The 22983-nt window shown below is 34.2% G+C and overlaps 1 protein-coding gene across 17 annotated transcripts in view; it reads right to left on the bottom strand.

Moving 5' to 3' along the window:
* The window catches only part of VPS13B (vacuolar protein sorting 13 homolog B), a 733948-nt gene that overhangs the window by 370296 nt on the left and 340669 nt on the right, over positions 1–22983 (bottom strand). For 11 of the 17 annotated variants that reach the window (XR_012006520.1, XM_072773981.1, XM_072773982.1 and 8 more), the window contains 3 exons: positions 20909–21067; positions 11185–11312; positions 3628–3862 (listed from right to left, as the gene is read on the bottom strand). Coding sequence is in view for 15 of the 17 variants with exons in the window: in XM_072773981.1 (XP_072630082.1) it covers positions 3628–3862; positions 11185–11312; positions 20909–21067 (522 nt within the window). In the remaining 2 variants the exon portion in view is untranslated. The remainder of the gene's footprint in view (positions 1–3627; positions 3863–11184; positions 11313–20908; positions 21068–22983) is intronic. The other 6 variants (XR_012006521.1, XM_072773983.1, XM_072773975.1 and 3 more) reach the window with 1 other exon arrangement.

Here is a 22983-nt window from a genome sequence, read left to right as displayed (position 1 = left end):
TAAATCACTAAAAGGAAAAACTGGCCAACCAAGAATTCTCTACCCAGACGTTATCATTCAGAGAGATTAAGAATTTTCCAAACAAGCAAAAGGGAGTTTACTCCTAAACAGCTTTATAAGAAATGTTAAAAAGACAAATCTAACCCTAAAAATAAAATGTGCTGTTTAATAAGAAAAAATAGTACACACGAAAGTAAAAATTTTCTAATAAAAGGCAAATACATACTAAAAGTAGTGGAGATACCAAGTGAAGAGTAAAAGACAAAAGTAGTAAAATTAAGTAAAAATATGATAATTAAGTTTAGGGATACATAAAATAAAGTGATATAAAATGTATACTCGAAAATATAAAACATAAGATGGAGGAAAGTAAAAATATAAAGCTTTGGAATGTATTCAAAATTAATTACTATCAACTTTAAAAAGACAATTACATAAATAAAAAAATACATATAAATCTCATGGTAACTGCAAAGAAAAAACTTACAGTAAATACACAAAAGAAAAAGGGTAGTAAATCCAAATTTAACACTAAAAGAAAACTGAAACATAAGAGAGAAAGAGAAGAAGAAAAGAATGGAGAGGAACTACAAAAGAAGTCAGGAAACAATAAACAAAATGGCAGTAAGTATATACCTATGAATAATTACTTTAAATGTAAATGAACTCAACTCCCCAATCAAAAGACACAGAATGGCTGAATGAATTAAAAAACAAAAACAAAAACATATAAGCTGCCTACAGGAGACTCACTTCAAATCTAAAGATACACACAAACTCAAAGTGAGAGAATGGAAAAGGATATGCCATGTAAACGGTAATGAAAAGAAACTGGGGAGAGCATTACATGATGATGAGTCAATCCAACAAGAGCATGAAACATTAAAAATATTTACACAGCCAATATAGAAGCACCTAAATACATAAAGCACCTAAATACATCTAACAGAAGTAAAGATAGAAATAGCAGTTTAAGAATAGTAGGAGACTTTAATACTCCACTTATACCAATGAAAAGATAACCCAGGCAGAAAATCAGCAAGGCAACACTGACGTTAAAGGATACATTAGATCAGATAGACTAACGACATATATAGAAAACATTCTACCCAAAAGCAGAAGCAGTACTCCCTTTCAACTACACATAGAACATTCTCTAGGACAGAATGCATTAGTCTATAAAGCAAGTCTTAATAAACTCAAAAAGACTAAAATTACATCAAGTATCTTTTCCAACCACAAAGGTATAAAACTAGAAATTGGTTACAAGAAAAAATATGGATATAGCACAAACACATGGAGACTAAACATGCTATGAGACAACCAATAAGTCAATGAAGAAATCAAAGAGAACGGCAAAATATACCTTAAGAATATGAACACAGTAACATGAATTTCTAAAATCTTTGGGCTGTAACAATTCTTCTTCTGTATTTATCTGAAGGAAATAAAAATGCTAATTCTAAAAGATCTATGTACCTCTTTGTTATTCACAGCATTAGTCAAAATAGCAAAGATATAAAAGCAACCTAAGTGCTTAATGATAGATGAATGGAAAAGAAAATGTGGTGTGTGTGTGTGTGTGTGTGTGTGTGTAATGGAATATTACTAGGATAAATTAAAAACAGGCATATCTTGCCATTGCAGCATCATATATGGACCTATAGGGTAGTATGCTAAATGAAATAAGTCAGTCCAAGAAAGACAAATATATGCTTTCACTTATATAGAGAATCTAAAAATGGAGAAAATAAAATAAAACAGAAGACTCAACACAGAAAAACAAACTAGTGATTACCAAAAGGAGAAGAGCAGGGAGAGGGGTGAAATAGTGAAGAGGATTAAGAGGTACAAAATTCCTCTTATAAATGAATTTCAAGTCATGGGGATGTAATATATAGTAAAGACAATAATATTATAATAACTTTGTATGGTGACTGATGGTAGTTAGACCAATCAGTGGTCTCTTTTAATGTATAAAAAATATCAAATCACTATCAAATAACTAAAACTAGTATTATATTGTATGTCAAATACATTTCAATAAAAAAATCATTTTATGTTTAGTCCTTAAGCCACCATAATCTGAACTGCATTAATACCAGTCCTCTGAAAATGTGTGATAAGAGAAACCAATCACCTAAATTGTCAAATCCCTTTCAAATCTTCTAGCCCTTATCTTACTGAGCAGCTCTGCCATATTTAAAATGATTTAATCATTTGTCTTCCATGATAGTACTACATCATGGTTTTTCCTCATCTTACCTTTTGAGATTCTCTCCTTCTCCCTCTGCTCCTCCCTCCCCTCTAAAAACAAAACAAACAAAAAGCCAAGAAGAAAAAATTAAAGAATAAACTATTTGAATCTTATAAAATCTTATAAAAATGATTTCAGAGTTAAAACAAAAAACAGGAAGCAATCCCAGGCTCATTTTATGAGGCTAGATATACGAGAGCTGTTGTGATAATAAAGAACTGCCAATAACCAAAAGCAAATATCAAATAATGGATATATCCAATATGCTGGAAAAAGAATCCTTGCATCAAGACAAACGTTACATAAGAAAAGCTCTAAAGAAGTTCCTTCTAACAGAATTCTATGATTTTATGATAATGATATTCATATTATTAAATACCAACATTCATTTCTGGTAGTAAAATCATTCCTACTTCTGACAAACCTAAGAAAACTACATTTCAATAGAAATTTGAATACAGAGAGAGAGAAATTAACATCAAGGTGAAGTCAAAACCTGCACAGACTGACTCTGCTTTTCAATAATAGTATGTGTAGAATCTGAATGATATCAGCATTCATGTACTTATATCCTAATAATATGAACAAGGTGTGGAACTGCTAAGCATTGTAACAAATTTGAACCCTGTTATTAAAATACAGATTCACATTATTTACTTTGTGACTAAAAACTTTTCCAGGTTCACATCTTGTTTGAGATAAATATGTTAAAGTTCAAAAGGGCATGAATTTGCAGCTGAAAACTCTGCAGTATCAGAAAGTATTTCTAAAGAGTCACGTCTTCAATCATCACACAATTATCTACTTTAACAAATGAGTAATCCAGGAATATATTGTGCTTGATGTAATAATATATGTCTCTTTTAACAAATCAAGTAGCTTAAACTAAGATCTATTTATCATTCTTAGTTCAGTCTAATGCAAACATCCAAAACCAACTTCTTCTCAATGTGTCTATGCTTGTCTTCTCAGTGTGTCTATGCTTCACATTTTAGTGATTATTCTGTATTGCACGTGATCTTTTGTAGTCTCCATTTATACTTACATCAATATGATTAAAAGGTGTGGGTGTTAATAAAAAGACTGTATCAGTTCATACACGGTGTACACCTTTCCTTTTTAGGTTCTACTTTGTTGATCACTTAATTCATTTTCATGTGGATCTTTTGCTGAGAAGACTAATTTACATAAGCACTTTTTAGGTTCTACTTTGTTGATCACTTAATTCATTTTCATGTGTATCTTTTGCTGAGAAGACTAATTTACATAAGCACTGACATATTACAAAAACAAGAGTTAAAATATTATTATAAAATATAACAATCAAAAAAAAAATATAACAATCATAGGAAGAATTTTTTTAAATGTACCTTCTTCAAGGATGGGTCGTGGAATGACAAATGGAATCTCCTGCAGAGGTTCCATATACTTGTGGCCAGCACTAATAATCTTTATCTGTGGCAAACAGAGGACCAGCATTCCTGGCATGCTAGTTTGTCCATGGTACCAACTTCTTACTGTTCCAGGAATGTCACCAGATACAATTGTACTTGGGGAAGGCAGGCTATCATTTGGAACAAACACACAACAAGACTGTACTTCAAGCTACGAAAAAAAAAAGAGTAAAATTAAAATACTGGGAACAGACTTTACGCCTAAACACGTAATATCTTAATGAATAAACAGGCAAGCCAAAAAAAGAAATGGGCCATATTCATGCCTTTATGAGTAACTTTTACCAAGGAACACAATAAACACTTAAAAAGATGTTTCTTGCTATAAATTTGATCAAAAAGGCACAGTGACATGAGATGAAAACATATCTGCCTTTCCACAGTTCTTTCCAAGAAACATGACTAAATTAGAAAATGTGTTGGCAAAAAAGGTGAGAAAATCCTCCTTCTTTTGCACTTCATTAGATTTTTGTTAACACCAGCTAAGGCCTTAGAGCTGACTAGCATTATACTGTACTCACTTAAAAGACACACATATACACAGAGCTATTTCTATATGAATTTAGCCTTTTTTTTTTAACTTCACAGACTAAAATATAAGAAAAATGTTTAAAATATTCAGATTTTATCTCCAGACACACATTAAAATGTATCGCATACTCTTTTTAATACATGTATACCAAGATTCAAGTGTGTATGTGTATCACATTTTATATATAAATATACATGGTAAATGAAGAAAATTGAGAACACTTAAAAATCAGAACATTATTCCTTGTGTCTATCATGTCTCAAGTTATTATTTAAATTTTGATTTCATGTGCAATTTTTATGGTCTCTTATCTCCAGCTGGTGACTCAGAGTTAAAATAAAATGAAGCAAGCCCAAATCAGAAATTAAATTTGGAATGAGTTCTTAATTCAAAAGCAATGTATGTTAGATTCTTTTAGTCATGGTTGGTTCTTACAAAGTAATATTTTGTACCTGGTTCACCAATTGCCCGAACAGTCTAGCATAAATTATTCTTAAGAAAATAAAAAATACCTGTTAATTTTTTAATAAAATATTTGGCATATAAAGATATTATCTGAAGGTATAACAAAAAGTAAAATTTGTTTCATAAATGCTTGGATATTCTATCAATGAAAGATAAAAAAGGTAACTAAAGAATACAGTCATATACCTTCAGTGGGGTTAATATAGTCCTTAGTGAGGGGATGATATGTAGCAGGTCCTTAATATGATAAATAATTTGGCAGCCTTATAAATAAGCTAGCATACTCATCTTTGCTTTAACATTTCTGTGCATGGAACACACTGACGAATTCAGTGAAGAAAAATATAAGTCAAAGTTTGCAAAATAAATACACTGGTTCATGAAGTATGATCATTTCTTATGAGTTTCTTAGTTCCAGAATTTTATCTTGCAACTTAAGTGTGTATACGTTCAGTAGCCCATTGATTTAAGATTACATTTTAAAATTCTGAAATAGAAGTATATATTGTCTCAGATGTATTACATTTACCCTTTTAAAATTTAACATAATTACTTATCTTCAAGCAATATGGTTTACTAAGAACATATTCTCCCATATTTATTATGGTTACAGTGTAAAACTAAAACTAAAAAGAGTCAGTATTTAACACTTCATGTAGCTATTGATGCTTTATTAAAAAATGTTTTTGGGGATCCCTGGGTGGCTCAGAGGCTTAGCTCCTGCCTTCGGCCCAGGGTGTGATCCTGGAGTCCCAGGATCGAGTCCCAGTTTGGGCTCCCTGCATGGAGCCTGCTTCTCCCCCTGCCTGTGCCTGTCTGTCTCTGTCTCTGTCTCTCTCTCTGTGTCTCTCATGAATAAATAAATAAAATCTTTAAAAAATAAAAAAATAAGAAATGTTTTCAATAACATGAGGTAATTAGTATAATATGCCACACTATACAAATATACACATGCATATCCTCTGAAATAAATTCAAGTTGTGCCCAAATTTCTAAAATCATAATATATTCCAAAATTCCACTAATTCAAAAATAAATTTCATCAAATTTAGCCTGAGATAAACAACTCTGAAAAATAAACTTCTTAAAATATGATGTGTTATGGAGATTCCTCTAATGATAAGAACCAAAACATACATATAATCGAAATTGCTCAAACTTATTATAATGTTACATCTATTATATATACTATAGCTATCACATAAATCTTTTTACACTTTTAAAATAACTGTTAAACTCTAGGTCTAAAATTGTGGTTTTAATGTAAAATGCTGAGTGATTTATGTAAGTGTATATAAATCTGCGGCAGTAAATTTTGCATTAATGTAAGGATCTGACAATCCAAGGGGAAGAAAATGAAGTAATCTGCCAGTAAGAAGTCCTCAAACCGGGGGTCAGATCATGTTCATGGAAACCATCTGGTTGGGACCCTCTGAGCCACACCAAACACAAATGATCTTTTAAAAAAATATCCTATTCATTAATGCATCACAGCTGCACTGAGTGTTACTTCATTTTTCCATGGCAACATCCTTTCTGTTTCAAGGATCTTATTTCAGTTTTGGTAGCAACGTGTTCTTTCGCCAATATTGAACACATTCATGTGTTAAAGTGAAGGGATTATTGCAAATTCTTAAAGTAAAACCACCTCTATTTTGATTCCTATTAGGTCAAGGGCTACAAATCTAAGTATATACACTGAGAATAAAAAAAATAAAGAAGAAATTATTTAGTATTCTTATTTTAATAAATGAAATGACTGTCATGCAGTTTTTGGAAGTTCCAAGTTTGTGCCATTTGAAAAGATGTAGGTCTTTGTGTACCCCCAACCTAGCTCCCATATGTAAGGTTTTGTAGACTTACATTTTTCTCATTTGTGTGCTATATAACTGTGATTACAACTCAATTAAAAAGAAAAGACTAACATAGGTTTCACTTATATATTAATCTGAACACTTTATTAGCCCACTATCATTTAGAACACATTATATATAAATGCTTTTAAATGTTCTATTTTCTGTACTTTTAAATAATATTCCTATTTCCTACTCCCAAATAACATGTTTTCCTTTCTTTAAAACTGAAACTTTGGATTATATTTTATAAAATTTCTAAAGAATGACATGTTCTCTGTATGAATTTTATTCTTCAGAAAACAGTTTCAAATAAAAACAAATATGAAGGAATGTTTCAGGTTACAATTGCATTCACTTTTTTTTTATTCATGCATTCTTTAATACCTCATATGAACTGAACTGGAAGTCAGGAATACAAAGGACATAATCCTAGCACTTAAAAAAATTGAAACAAGAGGATATTAAAATACTAATAGCCTTACAGAATTTTCACTAGAACATATAAGGTCTGTAATGTCAGATACTTTGCCTACTTTGTTTACAGTCTCAGTACATAGTTCAGTGTCTAGCATGTACTAGGTACTAAATAATTATTAAATAAGTAAACACAATTATTTTTATTTGCATCAGATACTGATATTAATTATAATAACTGTTTAGTGTATCATTTCATTGTACAGACAACCTAGTAAAGTAACTAATAAAACTGACTTGTTGGCCAGATGGGTTCAGCTCCAGCTTATGGAACCTTTGACAATTGTTTAATCTCTCTATGACTTCAGTTTCTTCATCTGTACTCTCGGGGCAGGGGTGGGGTGGTGGGGAGATCAGCTCTGATATAAAGATGCAATGTATTAACTCTTACCTGAAGGTCTGCTACATAAAATTAACTCAATGAACATACACTGATTTTCTCCTATATATCAGATCCACATATTAGTTCTCATGGGTTCACAGATGTTCAGTCTTTTTTTTTTTTAAAGATTTTATTTATTAATTTATGAGAGACAGAGAGAGAGAGAGGCAGAGACATAGGCAGAGGGAGAAGCAGGCTTGTCACAGGGAACCCAATGTGGGACTCGATCCTGGAACCCCAGGATTATGCCGTCAGCCAAAGATAGATGCGCAACCACTGAACCATCTAGGCATCCCAGGGAGAAGGAGGCTCCCTACAGGGAGCCCGATGTGGGACTCGATTCCAGGACCCTGGGATCATGACCTGATCCAAAGGCAGGTACTCAACCAGTGAGCCACCCAGGTGCCCCTCACAGTATTTTTATTAAAAAACACCAGTGCTTATGATGTAACTAAAATAAGCAGTATTCCATTTGCACTACAACAAATGTATTAACTATGTCCAAAATCAATTTTCCTATTCTATACATTTTTAATACTCTATGAAGATATTTGGGTTATCATCATATATAGCAGAAATCTAATATACCCAAATTAGAGCATTCGGTTAAAAACCTCAAAAGTGAACCTCAGCTGTCTTCTTTTCCAGATTGTTACAAATCCACTTTCCCATATAAATGCTGCCAAGGGAAAACATGAAAAAATGCCTACATTTGAATTCCAGACTTCCTCCTCCTAACAAACTACCATGCAGTTATAGTCACTTTCTCAATGCCTATAAACAAAAACATGAACCTTTGCAAAATTTTAAGCATTAAATGTAAATAATTACTTTTACCATTAAGGTGTTTGGTAGTTGATCTGTCTAGCCTCAAATACCTACCCTTTTTTGATTATGCAGATAGGCCAGGAAGTTCACAAGATATGAGGACATCAAATGTATCATGCAATATGATTACTGCCATCACTGATCATATTCTATATATAACTTCTTGGGAGAAAGAATTCAATTGATCTAGCTTAATTAGCTTATGAGACTTGAGACACTGACATATCAAAATCAAGGAATGTGGGAAGTAGTTCTCTAAGGAATAACAGATTAGCAAAAGAAGGAGACCAAGAGGCTTGGTATAGAAAATAAAGAATCGGGATCCCTGGGTGGCGCAGAGGTTTAGCGCCTGCCTTTGGCCCGGGGCGTGATCCTGGAGACCCAGGATCGAATCCCACGTCGGGCTCCCAGTGCATGGAGCCTGCTTCTCCCTCTGCCTGTGTCTCTGCCTCTCTCTCTCTGTGACTATCATAAATAAATAAATAAAAATTAAAAAAAAGAAAAGAAAAGAAAGAATCTATTATACAGACTACTCAGAAAGCTTTAGAAAAAAAAAAAAAAAACCACCTAGAAAATGCCATATAAAAGAAACAGGATCTTCAATGTAAAAGAGAAGAAAAAGGAGTTCAGCAAAAACTAGGACAATGTTCTCCGCTATTAGTGAATTCTAGGCCAAAATATTTCTATTTTGTCAACTGCATGCCATTGCCAATCATGTGCTTCTGGAATAAAATGTAGCTTTTGGAATAAAATCTTATCTATTATTTGAACTATAATAGATAAGATCTTTGCTGATTAGCCAATAGAGAAAACTCGCAAAGAACTGAGTTTATGCTAATCTTTTGAGAAAAAGGCCCCCAAACCAAGTTCACATTTTAAAAAGTTGTTCAAGACTACATAAAGTACTATCACATAATCCATTAAGATGAAATGTGGAAATTACTTTTCCCACTGATAAACAAATAGGTTACAGTGAATATTGTTTATGTCTAAATGCAAGATATGTCTATCATAAGTAGAAATGGAACATGGGCTTCCATTTCCATTAGCAAATATCAACTTTGGCTGCAAAATCAATTTTCCAGAAATTCTGATTCCAAACACATTCACTTGCTCAAACTTCCACTAAGAGGATAATCCTTTGATGGTTTCAAGTATGATGTTCTGTTTTGTCAGATGACAACTTCAGGGTTTTGTTTTATATTTGGTTCATAAAACATCTTGGAAAATGGACATTACTATTTTAAAAACTCAGAATTTTAAGGCCTAGATTTTAATCATTTAATCAGAATCAAGTTTTATCTTTAAAGCTTTCCAGAACACATTAAATCTGGAAACGTCTAAATATAAACCATGTATAATACAGGGCTGGGACTAGGAATGAGGCCAGTGAGTGCCTATTTCATATTCAAAATAACCTATACAAAGATATAATCATTAGTACTCTTGTAATTCTATGTTAATTTATACTCAATAAGTTTAGTCAAATGAAGAACATCAGTTTAAATTGCACTCGTAGGGGATTCCTGGATGGCTCAGCAGTTTAGTGCCTGCCTTTGGTCCAGGGCGAGGTCCTAGAGTCCTGGGATGGTGTCCCACATCGGGCTCCCTGCGTGGAGTCTGGTTCTCTCTCTGCCCATGTCTCTGCCTCTCTCTCTCTCTCTCTCTCTCTCTCTCTTATTCTCTCATGAATAAATAAATAAAATCTTAAAAAAATAAAAATAAAAAATAAAAAAATTGTACCCGTAAAAATGATTAACATAGCAAATTTAATGTTAAGTGTATCTTACCACAATTAAAAACTTTTTAAAAGAAGAAAAAAATGAGGAACATCAGTATCTCTACTTATAAGTAATCCACAATGATGTCTAAGCTTAAATTTATTGTTGGTAACAAAGCTAATGAAGGCACTGTATCATTAGAAAATAAGCAAAAAAAAAACAAAAAACAAAAAACAACCCAAAAGAATCCCACTAGAATGTTAGAATTAAAAATAATCATAAATATTATTTAATCTAAGCATTTCATATTGCAGTCCATAGTTAAGATCCAGAATTTGTTACTGCTAAGTGCTGGTTACTTGAAATTCTCCACACCCCTTCACTTTCATGAACTGTCTGACTTTTCCTTCTACATCTCTGATCTCTCCTATAGGCTCCTTCAAGGACACTTTTACTGTCTATTTTAGATATGGTATTCCCTTGGTCCATTGTTCTTTCAACTTTACATATTTTTTGAATGATGAATTCTCCTGATTCTAACCATCTGTAGATGATTCTCAAAATTATATCTCTACTGTGAATCTCTTCCTTAACCTCCAGATATGAATATCCTACTGTCTAACAGAAGCCTGGTTATCTCACAGGAATTTCAAATACATGCATAAATTAAACTCCCTGTTTACCACTGACCCTGAAAAGCTGTTTCTTTTATCATTTCATGGCATCACTATTCACCCAAATGCCAAAAGTGGCACCTGGAACACCACTTGGACTGGAACACCTTCTTCTCATTCCCTGAAACCAGTAGTCACCAAGCCATGATGAGTTCATCTTCAATCTTTCAGGGACCGCTGTCCAACTTGGCCTACTCTCTAGTGTTTTGTGGTTTGTATATTGAACATTTAAAATCTTTTAAAATAAAGAAACAGAATGACTTTTTTAACTCAAGAAAAATCTCAAAATTTGTGTATTTTTAGAACTTCATCAAAAGAACACATAATATGTATTTCATATAATTCTGTTAATATATAAAGTGCACCAAGAATTTTCACCTAAGTTATACAAATGAGATGGATACAAATGTTAAGAGATTATTTCTTTTTTACCAATATTAAATGTTAGTAGTGAGACTATTTTTTTACCAATACTTAAGGTGTTAAAAATTATAAAGGATTATAGAAATTAAAACCAGATTATATCTAACTTTTATTTTACCTGTAGTGTGAGACTCTTTACTGCATTCCATACTACTCCAACAAATTCTTTCATTCTTTCTTCAGGACTTCTACAGCCTTCAGATATATTCAGCATGGCTTTCACAGGAACTGACAATGGTCGGGATTCTAAGTATAAGAATAGTTATTTAACACACATGTACTTTACTGTTTTACAAAAATATAAAAAAAATATTTCTATGATTATTTCTTTCCTTAATAGCTCCAAATGAGATTATAAAATATATTAGATCATTTTGTATTATAGAATTACTGATTTTTGCAACTATTCAAATATAAGCAAAACTCATCTGTTAAAAGTAAGGAATGTGTTGGTTACTCTTGTCAGGAATTGGTGATTGGAAGGTAACACTGTGGAACAATGTTAGAATCTAATATTCTATTTACTGAATACATGGATATATCCACTTCACAAAAATTTATTAAGTTGTAACCTAACAATTTGCCCATTTCTCACTTTTATAATGATAATACTGCAATGAAAGCTTTACTTGGAAAAAAAAGGGGGGGACCCCTGGGTGGCTCAGCAGTTTAGCGCCTGCCTTTGGCCCAGGGCATGATCCTGGAGTCCCGGGATCAAGTCCCGCATTGGGTTCCCTGCATAGAGCCTGCTTCTCCCTCTGCCTCTCTCTCTCTCTCTCTGTGCCTTTCATGAATAAATAAATAAAATCTTTTAAAAAAAAAAAGGAAATTCAACAACAAACTATTTGATTCATCCACAATTGATAAGAAACAAATCTTCCTACATATGAATTCTCTTGTTAACAAAAGCTTATCCATACTCTCTCAACTTTAAAAACTGATTCTGAGAAAAAAAAAACAAAACCTGATTTTGAAAGTAACCAAAAGAACTATGTGATCACATAAAAGACAGATCTATATATATTTAACAAAATGTGATTCCAATCTGTATAGCATGTTATTAAAAATTTTGTCTATGGATATTACAGAAATCAAAGAATCTCAATAATTTTAAAGTTAAATGTCAGAAATTGCTATTAATTTAATGGTAATTTATAACGTGTTATTTCCAAACAGATCCATATATTTTATGCATTATATGTTAATGCAAACATATAATTTGTATATACCATTTTAGGTACTTTTTAAGTAGCATAAAATAAATCAGATCTTGCTCTTAGGACTTTGATTAAATTAAGTTTTGATGGTCCTAAAATTCTATCCAAAGTAAATGCTACCAAATCACTACTACATGAACTGCAGTTGCAGTATCTCAACTCATTTTTTCCCTGTCTTCCCAACTTGGTTTATTAGCGTTTATATTAGATTAATAATACCTTAAGGGCATGGAACATAAACCTTTTTTCTTCATGCTCATAAACCCAAGTCTACCACATTACGCACGTTAGAAATTCAAAGAATGTTATTTATAAAAAGAATTTGGGAAAGATCCATGGAGATATTTGGGAGCAGAGCACTGTAGGCAAATAAAACAGTAATGCAAAAGTCCTCAGTTAGATGTGTACTTAGGATTTTTTTTTTTTTTAAGATTTATGTATTTATTTGAGAGAGAGAGAGAGCACAAGCAGGGGGAGAGGGGGGCGAGCAGAGGGAGAAGCAAACTCCTCATTGAATGTGGAGCCCAACACAAAGCTTGATTACAAGACCCTGAGATTCCGACCTGAGCTGAAGGTAGACACTTGACTTACTTAAGCCACTCAGGCACCTAGACGTATACTTAGGATTTCAAGAAACAGTATAGAAGCAATGATGGCTAAAGTAAAGTGAAGAGTGATAGAAGTAGGAAATGAAGTCAGAGCTACAAATAAGGACCAATAACAGAGCTATAGAGGCCATGGGAAGAAGGTTGGCTTTTGCTTTGAAGAAGCTAGGATAGGATTATGGATTCTAAATACAGTCATCAAGTATTGGACATATTTTAAGAGGCTACTGGCTACTCTGCAAAAAATAGGCTGCAAGTATTAAAATAGGAAGACAGTATGTGAGAGATGGTCGCTGCATTGAAGGTAGTAAGAAATGATGAGATTCTGTATCCACATAAAAGCTACAGCCAATAGGACTTACTGATGCACTACAAATACCCTGAGAAAGGTCAAGAAAGGATGACTCAAAGGTTTTAGGTCACAGCAGATGGAAGAATGAAGCTGTAAGAGAAAAGAGAATGGAGAGGGTGAAAAAACTTCATTTTTTAGACCTATCAAGCTTCATGAAATTCCCATTAGTTCAAATGAAGATATCAAGCAACAGATTAACAGCTATAAAAATATGGAAAAATATGAACAGATAATTCACAGAAAAATATAATTTGGACAAAAAACTAATATTTATTTTTCAAAAAACAAATATTAAGACAAAAATCAGGTTTCCTCTTTAGTGGTCACACTGGCAAACATTTTAAGGTATCCATTTTTATGTTTACAAAATCTGCTGTTGTTGAAGCCTCTTGTGAAAATTTTTCATATATTGGGAATATAAATAAGTATGGTCTGTAGAGTAGAATTGTAAGAGATGATCATTTGTAGCTATCAAAATTTAAACACACATTATTCTTCAAAACAATCCTATTTCTAAAAATCTATGCTACAGAAACATTATAACAATGTAAGAGTGCATGCATTTAAACAACTTAAAAAGAATGGTCCATATCAGCAGTATTATTTGAAATAGTTAAAAAAGAAAGAGAAGGGTAAGAAGGGAGGGAGGAGGAAATGGAGAAGAAAAATGCTAAGCAACTTATCTGTCCATCAAAAATAAATAGTTAAATTAACTTAGAAATACCCACAACGAAGATGGTAATTCACTCATTTAAAATGAGAAACAGTTACAGGCATGACAGAAAGGGTATTTTTGATATCTTGTGAAATGAGAAACATACGTATGTATAGCACAATCCAAATATGTTTTTAAAACAATGTGTCAGTTTGAGTGTGATTTGTCTATTCCTTATATAGAAAAGTTACAGAAGAGTAAAAAGCAAACCCACAGGTTACCTCTGAGGAGAGTAAAACAGAATTGATGAGGGGTAAGAGGGAAGGGGTACTTAACATTTTATTCCATATATTTCAGAATTAATTAAATGTTTTATAACAGCGAATTACCTATTATAATCTTCTTAATAAAACACATTAATTTGCTTTGTACTCATTTTAACTTCCTTTCTTTTATACATTAGTAGTTATAAGAACAAAATGGTTACCTAAACTTATGATAGAATTCTGCCAATTTAAATAACTCACTTAAATGCAGACCAACCACACAAAACCTGCACACAGAAATTTATAGGACCTTTATTCCCAATTGCTAAAATTTGGAATCAACTAAGATGTCCTTCAGTAGGTGGATCAATAAAGTGTGTTATATACAAAAACTGGAATAGTATCTATCACCTAAATGAAATGAGTTATCAAGCCATAAAAGCATATGAAAGAAATTTAAATGCATATTAGTATGTGAAAGAAGCCAGTCTAAAAAGGCTATATACTAATTCAAACTTCATGACATTCTGAAAAAGGCAAAACTATGGAAACGGTAAATAGATTAGTGGTTACTAGGAGTTAAGCAGGAGAGAGCAAGAAACAGGCAGAGCACAGATTATAGCACAGTAAAACTACTCTGTATGGTACTACAATGGTGGATACAGGATAAAATAAATTTGTCCAAACTTACATAATGTGCAACACCATGAGTAAACTGTAACATAAACTATGGACGTTGGGTGATAATAAAGTTCATCAATGATAACAATAACACTTTAGTAGAGAGTGTTGATAATAGGGGGAGTCTATGCACATGTGGGGCAGGGGATACATGGGACATCTCTGTACCTACTTTAAAAAATAAACTCTAGGGGCACTTGGGTGGCTCAGTCAGTTAAGCATCCTACTCTTGGTTTCAGCTCAGATTATGATCTCATGGTTGTGAGATCAAGACAAGCATGGACTCTATGCTACGTGTGGAACCTGCTTAAGATTCACTCCCTTGTCTCCCTCCGCCCCTCCCAGCCCCTACACACTCATTCTCTCTAAATAAATAGATAAATATTCTATAAAAATACATTTTTAGGGGATCCCTGGGTGGCGCAGCGGTTTGGCGCCTGCCTTTGGCCCAGGGCACGATCCTGGAGACCCGGGATCGAATCCCACATCAGGCTCCCGGTGCATGGAGCCTGCTTCTCCCTCTGCCTATGTCTCTGCCTCCCTCTCTCTCTCTCTCTCTCTCTCTCTCTGTGACTATCATAAATAAATAAAAATTAAAAAAATTGTTATAAAATACATCTTTAGATGCAGCCAAAATTTTAAAATCTTTGAACAATGAATACCAAAGATTTCCAAAGAGATTTCTATGGTCAAATTTTGAAAATCTAATACAGAATATTAAGTTTCTTAAAAACATCATTATTACAACTTCTGCTTATTAGAGGTATAAAATCACATTATTTTGGATACACTAAACTTTCAATACACATTTCCTAAAAGCTAGAGGAAGACAGTTTTTAAAGAAAAGACAATTTTCTATAGTTATATATATTTTATAGGTGGGATATTAAAACTCCCTAAATTCTGCCAATCTCAATCTATATTTTATTTAGCCAAAACCTCTAGCACTTGCTACATGCCAGGTCTGTATTAAAAGTTTTACAAATATTACTTGGTTTATACCTCATAACATTCCCATGAGGAACACACTATTATTTAGACTCTTATTCTCACCATTTTTAGATAAGAAAACTGATCATACAGAGATTAAGTAATTCATTTAAGTCACCCAGCTGGTAAGTGGCAAAACATGGACGTAACTCCAGAAAGTCTGACTCCAAAGTCCATGCTTTTAACAGCACCTCTTCTGTTTTCCAAACCCTGTGCCATAACTTCTAGTTCTACCAAATGCATAGTAAATATATTATATTTTTACTCAAGATCATGGTACCACCAATTATTCAAAAATCATCAGCTTTGTTCAGTCTCACTGGAGCTATTAAAAAAATCCTACATTTAACATACGAGTCTGATACCTATTATATTTCCTGTTTGCAATAATAAATAATGTACTGTTAATAATAATAAGGTAGTTTTGAGGTTGAAAATTTACCAATTAAAATAACAACAATCAGTTATTGGGTATGTACTATCTAACTTGGTGCAATATTAATTCTTCATTTCTGTGCCATGGAAAATGTAGTAAACTGGACTTCTGGGAAAACGGTGGAGTAGGAGGACCCAAGCTTACCTTGAACCATGGATACAAGCATATAACATTCACATAAATGTAAATAACCCAGGAAACAATCCAAAGACTGGCAGTAAAAACTCTACAACTAAATATAGAGAAGAGGCTTCATCCAAAATGATTTGAAATGGGCAGACATACAGTCAGGAGCTAAATGGACCCTCAGGTCTGTCCACAGAAGTAAGGGACTCCATAGGCATAGAGAGGGGAGGGAAACAAACCCTTGCATAGGGGAGTCCATACAGGGAAAACAAATCCCCATAACATATGGCTTTGAAAACCAGAGGGCTAAATTTTGTAAGTTCTTAAGAAGCAGTGGGATTTCAAACCTGCACCTTTAAAAATCAGCTGGCTGGGATCTTAGACAGCTCAGAGGAGGAGAGGCAGTTGAGTCCCCCACCTTAAAGAGACAGCCCACAGAGATAAGCATAGGAATAGCAATTTCAAAAGCACCTGGGGCATACGAGAAGGAGAGTATTTTATAATTTCTGGGAGAGTCATCTGGGAATGAAGGAGCTGACAGGTGCGATTTCCCTTCCCCAGCATAAACACATGGCCACCTAGGGGAACCAGTATGGTGCCCACAGTCACTACTTAACTTGCTAACACCTCCTTTCCTTGCCTCCTTCTCCATAACTAACAGATCCTCCAATGTATACTCAGCCAGAACCCACCCCTGGGCAGTACCACACGCCTAGCAAGGTATAAGCAACCCCAACAGGGGACAGCACCAGGCAAGAATAACTATTCTCTGACAAACTGGTAAAGGTAACCACACACACCACTAATATGTGGCCTTAGCAGTGGGCTAAGGATATGTCTTTCAGGCCCTGACCACCAATGAAAGCTTCTTAGGGGACAACAAAGTGAAAGTGCCCTACAGTCAGTTGCTACTGCATCATGGGCAAATGCTTGATTTGACTCAATCAAGCCTATGCAGCTCCAGACTAGCCTACTAACACTACATGGACTGAACACTGCCCACAACAGGCAAAAAAAAAAAAAAAAAAAGCCACGGTAGATGACTGCATTGAAAGAAAAAGTGTCTCAGCCACAAAAGCAGAGTGTACACAATGCATTTAAGAGACAACCTTGAAGCTTCAGGTTCTGGTGAGCAGGAAACACTGCATTGCAGGGCGCTACAGGACCTATTCATCACAAGGCCATTATCTTCAAGAGCAAGAGACATACATGACTTTCCTAACACAAAGAAACAGACACAGACAAAAGGATAAGACAAAGGAATATATCCCAAATCAGAGAATAGGACAAATTCACAGCAAGACACCTAAGAAAAATGGAGGTAAGTAATATACCTGATAAAGAATTTAATTATCACATAAAGACACTCATGGGACTTGAGAAAAGAGTGGAGGACATCAGTGAGACCCTTAACACAGAGATTTAAAAAATAATTAGAGATGAAGAACAAAATAAATGAAATTAAAAATACATTAGATGTAATAAATAGTAGGCTAGAGGAAGAGAAGTCAGTGACCTGGAGGACAGAGTAATGGCAAGTAGTCAAGCTGATCAGGTGAGAGAGAAAAAAATTCTACAAAATGAGAACAGACTTTGGGAGTGAAGCAATACCATCAGTGAGTAACACTTGCATTATAGAAATCCCAAAAGGAGAAGAAAGAGAAAAGAGGAAAGAAAATGTATTTGAAAAAATAATAGCTAAAAACTTCCCAAACTTGGGGAAGGAAACAGAAAACCAGATCAAAGATGCACAGAGAGCCCTGAACAAAATAAAACACAAGGAGGTCGACACCAAGACATATGGTAATTCAGAGGGCAAAAACTAGTGATAGAGAATTTTAAAAGCAGCAAGAGAAAAGAAAACCGTTACATACACGGGAAATACCATAAGGTTATCAGCTAATTTTTCTTCAGAAACTCCAGGCCAGAAGGGAATGGAATGATATATTCAAAGCACTGAAATGAAAAAATCTGCAGACAAGAATAATCTATTTAGCAAGGCTATCATTCAGAACAGAAGGAAAAACAGAGTTTCCCAAACAAAACTTAAAAGAATTCCTTACCACTAAACCAGTCCTACCAGAAATGTTAAAGGAGACTCTGAGTGGAAAGGAAAGACCATAAGTAAGATTAAGAAAAAAAGGAAGCACAAAAACAGTGAAAATGAATATACCTCTAAAAATTAGTCGAGGGACTCACATAATAAAAAATAAATGTAAAGTATAATTCCAAATACCTAAAATGTGTTGGGGAGAGAAGTAAAAACTGGGCTCAAACTTGAGCAACTATTAACTTAATAAGGCCCGCTATATGCCGAAGATCTTACATACAAATCTAATGGTAACTGCAAATCAAAAGTCAGTTATAGTTATGCAAAAAATAGACAAAAAGGAATTCATGTATATCAACAAAGAAATCCAAATAATCATGAGAGAAGAGAGCAAGGAAAGAAAGGGACAGAGAAGAACTACAAAAACAAGCATTAAATAAGTAACAAAATGATAATATATATCATTAATGACTTTGAATGTAAATGGTCTAACCACTCCAGTCAAGCCATAGTGTGATGGAATATACAAAAAACAAGACCCATCTATGTGCTGCCTACAAGAGATTCATTTCAAACCTAAAGACACATACCGAGTGAAAAGTGAAGGAAATGAAAAGCATTTTTCATGTAAATAGATGGGGGGAAAAAGCCAGCATAGTAATACTTATATGGGACAAAACAGACTTTAAAACAAGACTGTAACAATAGACAAAGAGGGACACTATATAATCATAAATAGAGCCTATCAACAAAAAAATAACAATTTTAAATTTTTATGGACCCAGCACGTAAGCATCCAAATACATAAAGAAGTTCATAACAAATACAAAGGAAATAATCAATAGCAATATATTAATAGTAGGGGGCTGACACCTCACTTACATCAATGGACAGATCATCCAAACAGAAAATCAACAAGAAAAAAGTGGCTCTGAGTGACACTGAATCAGATGGATTTAATAGATATATTTACAACATTCTATCCTAAAACAGCAGGATACACATTCTTCTGAAGTGATGGAACATTCTCCAGAATAGATTACTTATAAGGTGAGAAAACAAGTTTCATTGAACATGATCAAGTGGGATTTATTCCTGGGTTGTGAGGGTGGTATAGTATACACAAATCAATCGTGACACATCACATCAATAAGAGAGAGAATAATACCATATAATTATTTCAATAGATGCAGAAAAAGCATCTGACAAAGTACAATATCCACTTATGATAAAAACCCTCAACAAGTAGGCTTAAAAGGAACATACCTCAAAATAATAAAGGCTATCCTCCCCTTTGCTCTATATAGGGTGAGGACTATACAAGACGGGACTGACTCCCTATGAGATCATGTTTGGTCTTCTTCCACCTATTATCCCCAATTTAAAACCTGAGGGGCTTGCTGAATTTGATGATCACCAACTTCTTTTCTCCCTCCAAATGTTACAATGAACACATGAGCAGGTGTGGCCTAAGATGAGGGCCCTCTATGAGACGGGCCACCCCCAGACTCCCATCGATATATCGGCTGGGTGACTGGGTGTACGTGCGGAGATACCAACACCGGACACTTTAACCTCGCTGGAAGGGACTCTACATCGTGATCCTGACCACTCCCACCACTCTCAAGGTCGTCGGGATTACTCCCTGGGTCCACTACACCCACGTTTGGCCAGCTGATCCACACGCCATTCTCAAGGACTTTGTTCCAGAATGGAAAAGCCAACAGACAAGGACAATCCCCTAAAGCTAAGACTGCACCGTACTCACTTATTTCCCACCTCAAAGACTCCCTAGTCTGAGGTTGTCCTTCAAAATAGGAAGGGATTAGTCTTCTTACAACAAAGGGGGGCAGGGGTGGGGTTCTGTGCTGCTTTAAACGCAGGATGTTGCATCTTCCCTGGGATGTAAACGGGAGCAAGAACAGCAACAAGGTTGGTTCGAATCCTGGTTTAGTCATTCCCCCTGGCTCACTCTGAGAGCAACCTGGACCCATGATTGGGTCCGTCCTTAGGTTCCTCTGAGAGGGGGAAATGTGGAGGCCGAGAAAATTAAGGCCATTCTACTTTAAGTTCAGCTTTAGCACAAGTACAGCTATCCCAGACCCCTGTGAATAAGAGCTAAAATTTACAGCTTAATGCCCTAGAAAGCCCCAAATTAGAATGAGAACAGAGCCCAAACCAGTGGCAGGAAGTCCCATATTAGAATGAGAACAGAGCTCAATGCCCTTGAAAGCCCCATATCAGAATGTAAACAGAACTTAAGAAATTCCTCCACCCCTTATAGAGGTCCCCTAGATCAGCCCATAAAACTAAGCTGAAACCCACCTCAGGGTCCAAGTCCCTGCTCTGCTATGTCGGGTATACTTGGACCCAAGCTTGAGCTCGTAAATAAACCCTCATGTGTTTGTAATAATAATAATAATAATAATAATAATAATAATAATAATAATAAAAAAGGCCATACCTGAACAACTACAGCTAAGAAGCACCTGGGTGGCTGAGTGGTTCAGCATCTGCCTTTGGCTCAGGTCATGATCCCGGGGTTCCAGGATCAAGTCCTGCATCAGGCTCCCCTCAGGGAACCTACTTCTCTGCCTCTCTCTCATGAATAAATAAATAAAATCTAAAAACAAACAAAAACAAAAACTATAGCTAACTTCAAACTCAATGAAAAACTTAGAGCATTTTCACAGTGGAGAAAAAGGGCAAGAATAAGACAAAGATGTCCATTCTTATCACATTTATTCAACATAGTACTGAAAGTCTTAGTCACAGCAATGAGACAACAAAAAGGAATAAAAGCCATTCAAATTGATAAAGGAAGAAGTAAAATTCCCACAAAAATACTAGAATTGATAAATTAAAATTATAGGATACAAAATTACCGTGCAGAAACCTGTTGCATTCCTATATACTAATAATGAAGCAGCAGAGAAAGACATCAAAAACACAATCCCATTTATAATTGTGCCAAAAATAATAGAATGCTTAGGAATAAACGTAACCAAGGAAGTGAAAGACCTGTACTCTGAAAACTATACAACACTGCTAAAAGAAATTGAAGAGGACACAAAAAATTGGAAAGATATTCTATGCTCATGCACTGGGAGAACACACATTGTTAAAAGGTACATACCACCCAAAGCAATCTACAGGTTTAATGCAATCCCTATCAAAATACCAACAGCATTTTCCACAGGACTAGAACAAATAATCTTAAAATTTACATGGAATCGAAGAAGCTCCTGAATAGCCAGAACAATTTTTTAAAAGAAAAACAAAGCTGAGATATAACATTTCCAGATTTCAAGTTATATTACAAAGCTGTAGTGATCAGAACAGTATACTACTGGCACAAAAATAGACACAGAACAGAACTGAAAACCCACGAATTAGAAAAAGAAAGAAGAAAGAAAGAAAGAAAGAAAGAAAGAAAGAAAGAAAGAAAGAAAGAAAGAAAGAAAGAAAAGAAAGAAAGAAAGAAAGAAAGAAAAGAAAGAAAGAAAAGAAAAGAAAAGAAAGAAAAGAAAGAAAAAAGAAAAGAAAAGAAAAGAAAGAAAAGAAAAGAGAAAAGAAAAGAAAAAAAAAAGAAAGAAAGAAACTAACTAACTAACTAACTCCAGGAATAAACCCACAATCATATGGTCAGTTAACTGTTGACAAAGCAGGAAAGAATATCCAATGGGAAAAAGTTCCTTTAACAAGTGGTGTTGGGAATACTAGATGGCAGCATACAAAAGAAGGCAACTGGACCACTTTCTTACACCATACACAAAAATAAATTCAAAACAGATTAAAGACCTACATGTGAGACCTAAAACCACAGAAATACTACAAGAGAGCACAGGCAGTAATTTCTCTGACATGGGCCATAACAGTATTTTTCTGCATGTGTCCTGAGGCAAGGGAAACAAAAGCAAAAATAAACTATTGAGACTACATAAATATAAAAGGCTTCTGCACAGCAAAAGCAGCAATCAGCCAAACCAAAAGGCACACTACTGAATGGGAGAAGATATTTACAAATGACATATCTGATAAAGGGTTAGTATCCAAAATATATAAAGAAATTATAGAACTCAAAATCCAAAGAAATGAATAATCCAATTAAACTGGGCAGAAGACATGAACAGACATTTCTCCAAAGAAGAGGTTCAGATGGCTAACAGACATATGAAAAGATGCTCAAATCACTGATTATCAGGGAAATACAAATCAAAACTACAATAAAATATCACCTCACATCTGTCAGAATGGCTGAGATCAAAAACACAAGAAACAACAAGTGTTAGAAACAATGTGGAAAATAGCAACTCCTGCACACTGTTGATGGGAATGCAAACTAGTGCAGGTACTGTAAAAAACAGTATGGAGTTTCCTTTAAAAATTTAAAATGGAACCATCCTATAATCTGGTAATTGTACTACTATTTACCCAAAGAATATAAAAACACTAATTCAAAAGGATATATGCACTCCTGTGTTTATTGAAGCAATGTTTACAATAGCCAAATCATAAAAGCAGCCCAAGTGTCCCTCA

Source organism: Canis lupus, chromosome 14 (genome assembly GCF_048164855.1).
Source record: "Canis lupus baileyi chromosome 14, mCanLup2.hap1, whole genome shotgun sequence".
NCBI lineage: Eukaryota > Metazoa > Chordata > Mammalia > Carnivora > Canidae > Canis > Canis lupus.
The sequence above is the reverse complement of the archived record's forward strand: the minus strand, read 5'-3'. Positions and strand labels throughout refer to the sequence as shown.